The 12556-nt window shown below is 36.5% G+C and overlaps 1 protein-coding gene and 1 long non-coding RNA gene across 4 annotated transcripts in view; one reads left to right on the top strand and one right to left on the bottom strand.

Annotated features, from left to right (window-relative positions):
* Positions 1-1606, bottom strand: part of LOC143252362 (uncharacterized) — a 72850-nt gene extending 71244 nt beyond the window's left edge. The window contains exon 1 of one of the 2 annotated variants that reach the window (XR_013028954.1): positions 1324-1606. This is a non-coding gene — a long non-coding RNA (uncharacterized LOC143252362). The other variant, XR_013028955.1, reaches the window with a different exon arrangement.
* A 190-nt stretch (positions 1607-1796) lies between these two features.
* LOC143252361 (thyroid transcription factor 1-like) lies at positions 1797-11727 on the top strand. Of its 2 annotated transcripts, none has more exons than XM_076504361.1 (2): positions 1797-2273; positions 10069-11727. In XM_076504361.1, the coding sequence occupies exons 1-2, from the start codon at positions 1934-1936 to the stop codon at positions 10821-10823; spliced, it is 1095 nt and encodes a 364-aa protein (XP_076360476.1). In that variant the 5' UTR covers positions 1797-1933; the 3' UTR covers positions 10824-11727. The 2 variants fall into 2 exon arrangements, with proteins under 2 accessions (XP_076360476.1, XP_076360475.1); XM_076504360.1 differs by having other exon boundaries at positions 1797-2279.
* The last annotated feature ends 829 nt before the right edge of the window (positions 11728-12556 follow it).

The raw sequence follows: 12556 nt of genomic DNA, 5'->3' as shown, positions 1-12556 counted from the left end.
AGTGTGATGACCAAATTTCATTATTAGATTAGAGTTGCTTAGAGGCTGTAACCAGTGCTATATATATAAAGTTACTGACTTCTCTCTAGCTTATTAGTTCATAATTAATTTCCGCTAGTGTGGATAATCCTTGTGTAGCTTTACCAGAATATCCGAAACAAACTTTTAGAATTAAAAAAAATGGCTCAACATATTTCATGATGTTCTTCAGTGACGAATCAACACGCCTTTTGAGTCAACATAGTATTACAAATGAACATTAGAACAGCTAATACCGTCCGCCAAAATCAAAGCTTATATTTACTCAGCAAGATGATTAAACAACTGTGAGGTGAGGTAAGACGTAGTTATATAGCATGCTACATTAACAAAAGGTTGTCCATGAAAACACCTTGACTATAATATTAATCAGTGTCTGCGTGTCAGTTAGTAGTAGGGGCTAAAGCCTATTTTTAGGAAAATAGTTTCGTTCCATTTTAACCTTTTATTTTTCTGATTTTATACAATTCATATCATACTACAATTTCAACTCAAAGCCCACGTTCAAAGACCATCCAAATACTCTTTTATAAAAGTTACAACGTGCATACGGGCATAATACCTTAACGTAAATAAACCCACATATAATGCGCATAACTTTTGTTTGTTTGTTTCTCTTATAATGGATCCATATGGAGCTATCTGCTGTGTTCACCGCAGAGAATTGAACCTCAGATTTTAGCGTTGCAAATCCGTAGATTTACCGCTGTCTCACCGGGGGACTTCCAGAATATAAAATATATTTTGTGGTTCTTTGGCATCATTACGAAATAATAAACGTTGCTTTTACCATCGATTAATTAACGACATGTTATAAAAACATGTTAAATATTATTTAGCTGAAGACGACACTGCGAGTGTCAAAATTTTACAAACAGACTTAGATACGAACGTCTTGCGTTTTGCTAACCTTTGATGGGCAACTATACTAAGAAGTAAATGGCACAATTGTAGTAAATATAACATAAATTGGACTTTACGTTCATAATATTTACCTCATCTAAATGCCACTTCATTCCGAAATTTTGTGGGAATCATTTTGATCCACAGAAAGTCTTTGCTGGATGTGTTGAGTACCATAATATGCTTGGAGGTTTACGATTATTTGCGGTTGTATTTTACAAAGACTATGTTTCACTTAGCGACTTTAAAGGAAAATATTTCAGAAAGTTCTGTCGAACCTTCTCACGTTCCTTTTAAGCTTTATAAACTATTCATTTTTTTTCTCTGAGGTAAAGATGGTTCTAAAATCAGTTCTAAAAGAAGGATAGATAGCAAGCTTACCCGCTGTCTTCCGACACTTTTTCGTATCTTATCGAAGAAAATAGAAGGCGGGGTCACTAGGTGTCAGTCAATCTCTTAGACCATCGTTAAAGCTCCGCCTCTTCCTGCGTCAAGCAAAAATGATATACCAGGCGAATATTGTTACCCTCGAACGACGATGTCGTGTTCGCAACCATGTCTTTAAAAGAAAACTGTTCCCTTTACCACTGGAAACTAAAACTTAGTTTTTGAATAATTTACTATTTTAACTTCGATCTTCATGACGAACTTCGCATCTTTAACGTGAAACTTAACGCATGCGTGAAACATACTTACACACACACACCTTGTTCTGTCACACCAGCCATGGCTCCAATGCTGTGAAAGCTGCTTCGGTGGGCAGTCCGTTCCTCAACGTTGGCTGTCGTTGCCCTAAGGCTCAGATCTTCGCATTCATACATGCCCCTAACAGACGGGGCAGTAGTAGTCAATACGCACGAAAGGCAGGCCGGGAACGAGAAGACAGTGGGTACTCCACCCTCCCTCCCTTCCCCCCCACCTGATTCACTGTACGCTGCATAAGAGGATCTGACAGAGAGGCACTTAGCGCAGTGACTCTTGTGTGCAAGCCATGTCACTGAGCCCTAAACACTCCACTCCGTTTTCCGTGACCGACATCCTGAGCCCACTCGAAGAGAGCTACAAGAAAGCCGCCGCCCTTGCTGTTGCTGTGGACACCACCGGATTTCCTGCACCGTTAGCCGTCGCAACATCAGGCTCGTATCGTAACCACCAACCTCAGGGAAACATGAACGTGCCCGTGACCAACCCATACATGGTTCCCCAACTGTCCCATCCCAACTCCTTCACCACCCAGTACTGTAACGGTGCTGATCTCTCACACTATGGTGACCACGTACGGCAAACCGCGACAGGATGGTACGGGACGCCCCCAGACCCGCGCTTCGCAAGTGAGTGTTAGTATTCTATTTTTTTTTACCATTTCTTTATTTCTTATTTTTAACTTATTACTTGAAAATGTTAGAAAATAAAATAATCTACTACATCTGTTATATTATAAAGCCAAGAAGATATATTTTTTAAATTATACACTCGACTGACCAAATTTTATGAAGGTAAACGTCTACCAATAAGTTTAATCCACTGCAAATCACGTGAAGTAAGTCTAACACACCGCAAGTTTCATATTCTTTGAAGCCTCACCTAAAACTGGCATCTTTCATATGCTCCGGGCCTTTTATACGAAGCAATGAGAGTTGTTAAGTGAAAACAAGCAGAAAATAATCCACGTAGTATATTACATGAGTGAAGAGTTATCAGTCCTGCTAGCAAGAGGTCTTGATGGCTTGGAAGAGGTTGGCTAGTACTGGTATCACTTTACGTAGGTCTTCCGGTATGGAGGGAAGCTGGCGTAATTCCTTCAAGTAGATTTGAGAGCTTTTCACTGAAGAGTTATTGAGAGACATCGGTGTTTGTGTGTGTGTATAGCAGCTATGTCTGCCTGTCTAAGTTTACTACATAGACAATCACTTAGCGCCTTCCCAGCAAACCGGTCCATACTCAGGTCCTTGTTCTGGTCAACCTGTCCACTTGATGACGCTGAAGAGTTCCTGAATTGGCTGCTGTTTCTAGAGGGTCCGCTGCAAGAGGTCCTTAGCACTGGACATTTCTCTGCGAAACGGTTGGTAGCTATGGAGAGGAGTTCTTAGTGGTTAAAGACATAACCAGTCTTGATACTGTTGGTTGTTGTGTTTTTCTCTGTAATTCTACCCTAAACTACTCTTCTTAAGATGAGGTTTTATGGAAACGCTGTGTATACATAGGTTCCATTTTTATTACTTTAAACAGCAACCCACTTTAAAGTGTGTAACATACTTCAGTTTGTAAAAGAAGGGTGTCAAACGCTCGTTCGTGTGTCATGTTTCTATATATTGTTGAGGTGAATATTCACCTATAACAGTTATTAACATAGTAAAAACACTGTTGTGATTTTTGTTTGTATAACTAAAATTACTTACATGAAAAAAACAAACATTTGAACTCTTTCCCCCTTTAAACGAATTAGCCTTCATGTATTATGTCGTTATAAGTATTTAACATGAATTATGCTTTTGTTTGTTTCTAGTTAAGCAAAAAGTTACACGATGGGCTATCTGTGCTGTGTCCACTACGGGTTTCGTAACCCGGTTTGTAACGTTTTAAATTCTCTGACATACCGCTGTGTCAGTAGGGGACGTGGATTATGTGCAATTTAACAAAAGCCACAGAGGTTAACGTATCGATTTGTGCATTTTTTGCAATATAATACCCTTAAATAACACATCGAATACTTTAAACTGTGGTTTAAGCTACTGGTTTATTCAACAATAATTTAAATATTCACAATTCTATTGAAATGTCAGTACCGTTTACACTACATACTAGCAGGAAAAATCTTATTAATTCTATTTTATTGGAAAGATTTGAAGCATTTGACGTTCTGTTGGGCTTTCAACAGATGTAACATGTTTTTATCTCATGTTTGCTGTGTTATAAAAGCGTAGAGACCAGTTCTAAGAAAGAAGGAAAAAGTTTAACTGTTTGAATTACGTGTATGGGTGGGAAAAGCCAGATACGTAAGCATATTAGATCTCTAGTCAGGACGTAAGAAGTACAAATATTGACCAAGAGACCAGTTGGACTCACCATGCTACACAGGTAAAAGCTGGGTGAGGCAAATGGAAGTTGGTGGCTCGGTGGGGAGATGGAACTTATCTGGATGCATATCGTAGTCAAAAACTGACGTTAACATTTCCATATACCTGAGCGACGAAGATTAATGGTAGCTGACAAACTTGGTGTTCTGACAAACCTCCATTATCTCCGTGGGTAAACATCGTCAGGTCGTTGGTCTTTGTATAATAAGCTAGACGATAGGGTAGGACTTTTGGCTGATTTAGGTTTAAAGAAGCACCAGTCGGTTTATTGTGCCTTTTACTTAAGTTCACGTAAACGTGAATTTTATGAACAAATCATTCTTACTACCATAACAACACTCAAACTCCAAACATGTTTTGCAAATAGCGTCATAAATATTTTTCCAATGACACAGTTAAAATGTGTGTATGTTTAATACCTCTAAAGCTTATAGTAAATTTCTAATAGTAAAGTTGGTACAAAACTACCTGTGGGAAGTTTTTTAACATCTTTGTGGAATAATTAATCGATAAACATTTTGTTTATTTACTTTCTACATTTTGCCCAGTGCTTATTTAATAAAAAAGCATAACTTACACATATATATAATACGAAAAATAAACTTTAACTCTTTTAACGTTAAGACAAACAAACTATCATCTCATTTATAATACTTGTTATAAAATGATATTTTTTTTTTCCAAACACGTCATCAAGTTAACAGCCTTTACCCCCTTTGTTGTTGACTGAGAATTAAAGACTTCCAGTGTAACAACATGTGCTACGATATGCCGATAACTCACTTGTAATCACTTAAAGCTATGGGCACGTGGAGTTGGTGACGTTGAAATAGACATAAATTAAACATAATCACTCATAGGTGTATTTAAAATTGGTAATAAAAATACGCCAAAAGCTAAGACGTCATTTTGATTTTATGTATTGAAATTAACAGCTTAACAGTTTCTCTGTATCGGGTTCCTTTCAAATGAGCATTTTTTTTTTTTCATTTCGACTGCTTTAACTCTGCTATTACTAAGATTTCAAACAGACGTATATGGATATACTATTTACTTACATTTCTATTTAAATAGTAGATTGAATATCTATATGTACCAAAATATACCACGTTGATAACAACAACAGAAATAATAATATGGCCTAATATCAAATATATGAATTTATGCACAGTATGTCCTTTTAGTAATCAAAGGTTTTAAGATCTAGACGATAGTGAGAATGTTATACACACACTATACGTAGTTTTTTTGTCCATATTGTTTTCCTGTACTAATAAAATCCTCTGCCAATTATCAAATAAAATCCTCTTATGAGTCAGCCACTGATGAGAAGCTATCAGAGTACATCTAGTGCTCTGATATACAGATATTGAATCCTACGAAAAAATATACAGGCACACAGATGCGCTGTTTTTGTGACAGGAAAACATATTATTTAAAGCGTGATAAACCATCAGGTGGTAACGTCCCTTGTAATTATATCCTTAAAGTATATGTGTAGGAAAATTACCGAAATAGAAGTGCTGATAGATATTCGGCGGGTTAAGGCGTTCGACTCGTAATCTGAGGGTCGCGGGTTCGAATCCCACCCGCCCGAAACATGCTCGCCCTTTGGGGACGTTATAATGTGACGTTCAATTCCACTATTTGTTGGTAAAAGAGTATCCTAAGGGGTGATGATGACTAGCTCTTTTCCCTCTTGTCTTAAACTCCTAAATTAAGGACGACTAGCGCAGAAAGCTCTCGAGTAGCTTTGCGCGAAATTAAAAAACAACAAACAAACAGATATTAATTGTTTTCAACAGCTCATATCTCGTTCCACGCTCACAAGCCAAATGTTCGTGTTCTAAGATTTGTAATGCCTTCGACAGTCCAATGAAGCAACAACACTAAAACATAATATAAAAAGGAACCCATTATGTATTAATTACTGTTTAATTAGAAGATTCACTGTAATAATTATGCATTGAAGGCTTGTTTATTTTTCTTTCTTACACAGTTATTATTATGATAATTACAGCAAGGTGTTAAAAGTCTTAAAGCTGAGGTGGTAAACCTGAGGGCTTTTTATGCTAAAAAATCGGGGTTGGATGCCCGAGATAGGCAAACCACAAATAGCCCATTGTGATTAAAACACTTTAAAACAAAACTTCAAATAATGCCTTTTTGCTGCGTTTAAAAATTTAAATGTCTACCTCTTTGCAAATGTATTGAACTGTATTCTTTAATGCTGGTTATAAATTGAAACAGAATATAACTAGCATAGCATACAGCTAATTACAAGTTCACAATAAACTCAATTTATTGGGGGAGGGCTGATAATTAACCCTGTAATCAGAGTAGCTGACATTCTGTTTGTAACAAAAAGTTCTCTTCACGTTCTAAACCAAAATTCTAATAGTTTTTAAGACTTACCAACAACATATACGTTAATTCAGCATTATTTCAGTATAATCCACAGTGAAACCGAAGAACCAATCTACTATCTGCATCATTACCGTATAATCCACCGTGAAACCCTAAAACCCATCTACTATATGTATTATTTTAGTATAGTTCACAGTGAAACCCTAAAACCTATCTACTATCTTCATCATTTCACATTGAAACTGTAAAATCAATTAACGATTTGCATCATTAGCGTATATTTCACAATTAAACCGTAAACCAATCTACTATATGAATCATTACAGTATAATCCAAAGTAAAACCGTAAAACCAATCGATGAAACTGCTAGTTTAACACATTATGATTCATATTACAGACTAGTATTTTTTTGTTCATATAATACAAATTGGTAAAGACGAAAACCCTCACTAATTGGTAAAGACAAAGACCCACAATATTGACTGTTAGGGTAAAAAAGATTGAAAAAAAAGGAGATGGTTTGCCCTTAGACAAGTTGGACCTATGGTTCACGAGTAAACTTTCAGACACTTTGAATAAAAATAACCATGCCTTTGGTTTTCGGATGTTTTAAGGTACAAGAATTTTTCCTCAAAGGAGTACATTTTTATTTGCCTGTTTTATTATTATTGGAATTTTTCATCCAGTGTACAACTAATATCAGACCTTTTTTATATTATTACTAAGACGAATTCTTGCAAGAAAATATAGGTAGTATCATTCTGTATCGGATCGTTAAAATATTCAGACAGTTATACTGTGTGTGTTTTTTTAATTTCGTGCAAAGCTACTCGAGGGCTATCTGCGCTAGCCGGCCCTAATTTGGTAGTGTAAAACTAGAAGGAAGGCAGCTAGTCATTACTACCCACCGCCAACTCTTGGGCTACTCTTTTACCAACGAATAGTGGGATTGACCGCCACATTATAACGCCCCCCAGCTGAAAGGGCGAGCATGTTTAGTGCGACCGAGATTCGAACCCACGATCCTCGGATTACGAATCGAACGCCTTAACCCACCTGACCATGCTGAGCCTGAAAAAACGTAACTAATAAAAGTAAACAGGTGATTTTTTTTAGATTTTATAAAAATGCAATGAACATGCCAAGGGCGAGCATGTTTGGCGTGACGGGGGATTCGTAATGTTCTAATCGATTGTAACTTTGTTGGTTACAATGTAAATTATTAAGGTGAAGAAAAAAACAACAGACTCTATTGAACCTGACAAGTAGCACCAACAGACTAATGTACATCAACTACTGATCAAATGTTCGGTTTCAGTGGCTGAATGTACAATAAAACAATAAGACGTTTTACGTGAAGATTTCGTACGAGTACGTATGTAGCGAAATAATATTTTTCTAGATAACGTAGGCTTATTGTTAGAACGAGTAATGCATAAATGATTAATTACAGGTTGTGTAGAATGTCAGTTCTAAGAGAAACAATATTTGTATTGGCTTAACACTAAGTCACATGAACAGATTCCTGCTCTAAAGAAAAAGCAAGGTCACAACAACAAAGAATAATTAAAAAAAACATTTTATTCTTTTATATAGAAATTCCCATGGAAACCATGCTATTAAGTATGCTTTGTTTAACTTTCGTCAATGACGTCTTTGTTATTTATTCTTTGCACAAGAACAAATGTGGTTACTGGAAAACCTTTATAGGATTAAAATGACGCTTTCTTTGTATATTTATATATAAGTATTGCATACTGTTAGGATGAGACTAGGCTTTATTTTCTTTATACTTTCATTGCAAGAAATTTTCTTGATATTTAGATTTATATTGAAATTTGCAAGAAATAATCACGAAGATAATTATTGAATTTTATTATGCATATATATAGAAATATATATATATATTAATCAAAATTATCTAAGAATATTGTATGGACATCGTTGACGATGGAAATCAGATAAACAAAATATCTGTATTGTGTATGTGTGTATGTTTTTCTTATAGCAAAGCTACATCGGGCGATCTGTTGAGTCCACCGAGAGGAATCGAACCCCTGATTTTAGCGTTTTAAATTTCTAGACTACCGCTGAACCAGCGGGGAACGACAACATATCTCTGCGCGTAAAATAAACGTTTTAGAAAAAACATACTTAGATAAATCTGTTTGAACTTGCATAATATTTGCAACAGCTTAGTGTAATTACACAAAGTCAATCATCCATTAGACTTACAAGAACGATAAAATTAATGTTCCCAGAACAATCGATATTGAAAGATTTCTCGTGTTGCCTTGGAATATGCTTTCTCTATCCCCGATCATGATAAAGTTGATGGACATGGTTACAGAACATTACCATTCCATGTACCTCGACCAACACTACCACCTTCAAACATAGTGTTTCTACAAAAGTCAATTGAAGATGCGTCGAGGACCTTTATAGGTTAAGTGACGGAATATAGGATTACATCATGAAAACATCTTTTGATTTCGAGAGGCGAATGGAAGCGTTATGTGTCTTTGCTGATTCCGAATCCTTACATGGTATCTTGTTTTTACGGTACCAATATATATAATCAGCTTTAGAGGGATTACTTTTGTTTTTTAAGTCGGAAGGTTCTCTTTCGTATAACCTTCACTCTTTGGATTGGCTTAAAGTGTTGTTTGCTTTGTCCTGAGCCATCTACAGTGCAATATTTTTCGCTTCCACGGAGAATATTAAAGTTCCCTTCTTCGGAATAGTTTTAAAAAAATCTATATCATTTAATAATCTTGATACACGAATGTCCCTCCTTGGAAGGAGATATTACTCACGTCACAACTTTCTCTGTGGTAACATTCGAGAATTCTTCATGAATCAGACATATATATATATAGGTGCTATAAATATGTCGTCTGTTGCTTCACAGCTCGCAAGTGTAGAAACACATTTGTTTAAGAAATCATTGTAACACAGTATCATTAGCCTTTATACACGAACGTGGATAGATTTTACAATTATTTCTGAATGTCGCACGTCTTTCTTTGAAGTACCGCTAACTTTCAAATAAAGAAGTCAATTATTACCACATTTTCAATTTTAGAAGGACTGTTCGCTCAGTGTTCCCAGATCGTTTCACATATGGTAACTTCAATAGCGACGTATCTAGTGGCTTTAGTTCCGCAACGAAACGTGGTATTTGTAATTGTCTTTATGTATCCCAGACTTAACCCAGAGAGCTACTATACCGAATTAACGAGTTGGTGGCGGCGATTTTAATTTTTGTCGTACTTTTAATGATAGTGACGTATAGTAATTCAGTATTTAACACCTTATAATAATCTTTATCTGACTGCTATTTTTGTACGTAGTTTTCATGTGCAGTTATTACACATAAAATATAAAAGTTTGGTTTTAAGATATTGTTGTTTCTTTGTCTGATATTTCTAGTTTGCGATATGAAATGAAAAAGTTAGGGATAATAAGCCGTAACCGTAGGCGTAAGAAACATCGAAGAATGAGGGTTAACATAAATACATTCTGCAGTTGGAAGGCAAATGTTTGCAGTGTTATTTATTTGTGCTAAGTTTTTCTGTTATAAATGACATCACGTTACAATAAGGCTCTTGGAAGAGCGAATATTTGTTGTGTCTTTGAAGCAGTATTCACATTTGAAATTTTTTTTTCTGTTCCTGACAGTTTCACGTTTGATGGGCTCGTCTCCGGGGATGCCCATGTCCAACATGAATATGCCAACTTTCAGCGCTTGTAGTGTTGCTGCAGCAGCCGAGAACAAGGCGATGGGGTCCGGGGTTCAGTTTCCACTAACTCAACGCCGTAAGCGAAGAGTGTTGTTTACTCAGGCGCAGGTGTACGAACTTGAGCGTCGCTTCAAGCAGCAGAAATACCTGTCTGCGCCGGAGAGGGAACATCTGGCCAGCTTGATCCATCTCACCCCCACGCAAGTGAAAATATGGTTTCAAAACCACCGCTACAAATGTAAAAGACAGGCCAAAGAAAAGGCTATGGCCGAGCAGCAAACTCAACAGTCGCACCAGCACTCGCCGAGGAAGGTCGCGGTGCCCGTATTGGTTAAAGACGGCAAACCTTGTTCGGCCAGTTCGGGAGAACACGACGGCACCTCTGCCAGCGGTAGCACAGATACGGCCACGCCAGATCTACAGTTGTCCCAAACGCATCAAACGCGTACAACTCTTCAAGGCTCATCCTGCCTTGGCGAGTCGTGCGCTCAAAACACTTCAGTAAGTCGTTCCCACGTGGTGTCGCAGAACGCAATGGACAGTCCAGGTCCTGGCCTCGGCTCCCTGAACAGCTTAGGTGGCTACGGTCAGCATCTTGGCTCACACGGTGGTTTAGATTTGGGTTCGGGGATAACAGTGTCCAACAGTGCTGTTTGCCCAGCTTACCTTCAGCTACAAGGCAGGACATGGTAATTAAATACACGTACTACAAAAGGACCCAAAACATTGTACTTCTAAATACAACTCCATTAACTGACTGATAGAGAAACTCATTGAGGGAAAACTTCTCATGTTCTTACGACAGAGCTGAGGATCAGGACCTCAGGATGTAAAAAAAATAAACTTTCGTAAAATAATCCGCAGATGACACATCGAGGACATTACGATCGATGTCGCTGCTAAAGTGTCGCGAGTTTCAGTTATGTTAGCGGCTAAGATGGAAGAAAAAGTGTCGAAGGAACTCGGAGAAAGTCTGTGAATTAGATGTAACTCTTTGTACGTACGTAGTTTCAGTGTACAAACAATTTCTCTTTACCATAGAAAGGTGTCATTAGATCAGCTTGATCCCTGTAAAGCTGAAAATTACATTGAATAATTTCAATTAGAATATAGATATATGTTGTAAACACATAACTAGAGGTGTTATGGTATAAATACATTTACAGAAGAGTTGCCGTTTATTGTCTTTCCTCCATGTAATTTCTATTTTAAAGAATTGTATTTGGGATGTATTGTCAATTTGTGTACGAACTTAGTCTCACGTGCATGTGTTATATTTTCACAACTTCAACCTTTAAGATGTATATATATATATATATAAACACGTACACATCATGTGAATGGTTATATATATTTCTCTAGTAATCTATAAATGTGATTCTTGTTTGGTGATATTTTCATATAACATCATGAAATATCCGAATCGGTACAGATACGTATTAGCAATTCCTTGTAAGAGAATGTTTAACTTAACGCCGTCGTTAAAACATTATGGAGTTTCCAGTTAATGCTAGATAGACGTAAATACCTCCTGTACATGTTTTATCTTGTACTAACATTATTAAAGTATTGAGAGCCAAACCAATGAATGAGAAAATATTCGTTGTGATTAATTCTATCATTTCATTTCATGCAACAGTTGGTTAATGAATCCGGTTGTTAGTGAGAGGTGACTATGTAAAGGTTATCTTGTTTTTCTTCGCCACTACCTAACTGAACAAATGAATTATAAACTTTTGTAAATTCTGGTTCATGAAGCATAGTTTGTATACTTCCAGTAAAAGAAATGTGCGCCTGAAAGTTTAACTACTATTATATATACTTCCACGTGGCCTCGCTCCACCTGAGATTTACTGATAATAGTTCTGGAAATGAAACTGACGCAGAAGCTATCATGGAAGTTCGCAGAAAATTTATACGCTGATAACATTATGACAAAATAACAACTATACACGAAGTGTCAGCACATTCAACGTCAATTAATTGTCCCTTTCGTGAGGAATTTTGCACGATATATACTTTTTATTACTTATACGTTTCGTAATTATGATTTATATCAAATATTCCTTGTATATTTGAATATATGACGGATAAACATAGCATTCCAATACTTCTCCGTATTCTGAACTAAATACCTATTAATTTAATATCTCACTGTACACGAAGATAATTCACATCATTTCAGGCCTAACTACATGACAATACTTTATACACGTATATATTACTTGCTAACTATATAACAATCGAACACATCATTACAGTCAATACATAACAGTTTAGTACTTTACGATATAAATTATATGGTAACTATATAACAGTAGAACACCTCACTACATGAAGTCAGTACCCAACAATTTAATACTTCACTGTAATCCGGAATAGGTGTAAAATAATTCATTATCTCGATCACTGTCGTATACTAGCAG

Source organism: Tachypleus tridentatus, chromosome 6 (genome assembly GCF_004210375.1).
Source record: "Tachypleus tridentatus isolate NWPU-2018 chromosome 6, ASM421037v1, whole genome shotgun sequence".
Classification (NCBI taxonomy): Eukaryota; Metazoa; Arthropoda; class Merostomata; order Xiphosura; family Limulidae; genus Tachypleus; species Tachypleus tridentatus.
Note: the sequence above shows the minus strand (reverse complement) of the source record. Positions and strands in the feature narration are given on the sequence as shown.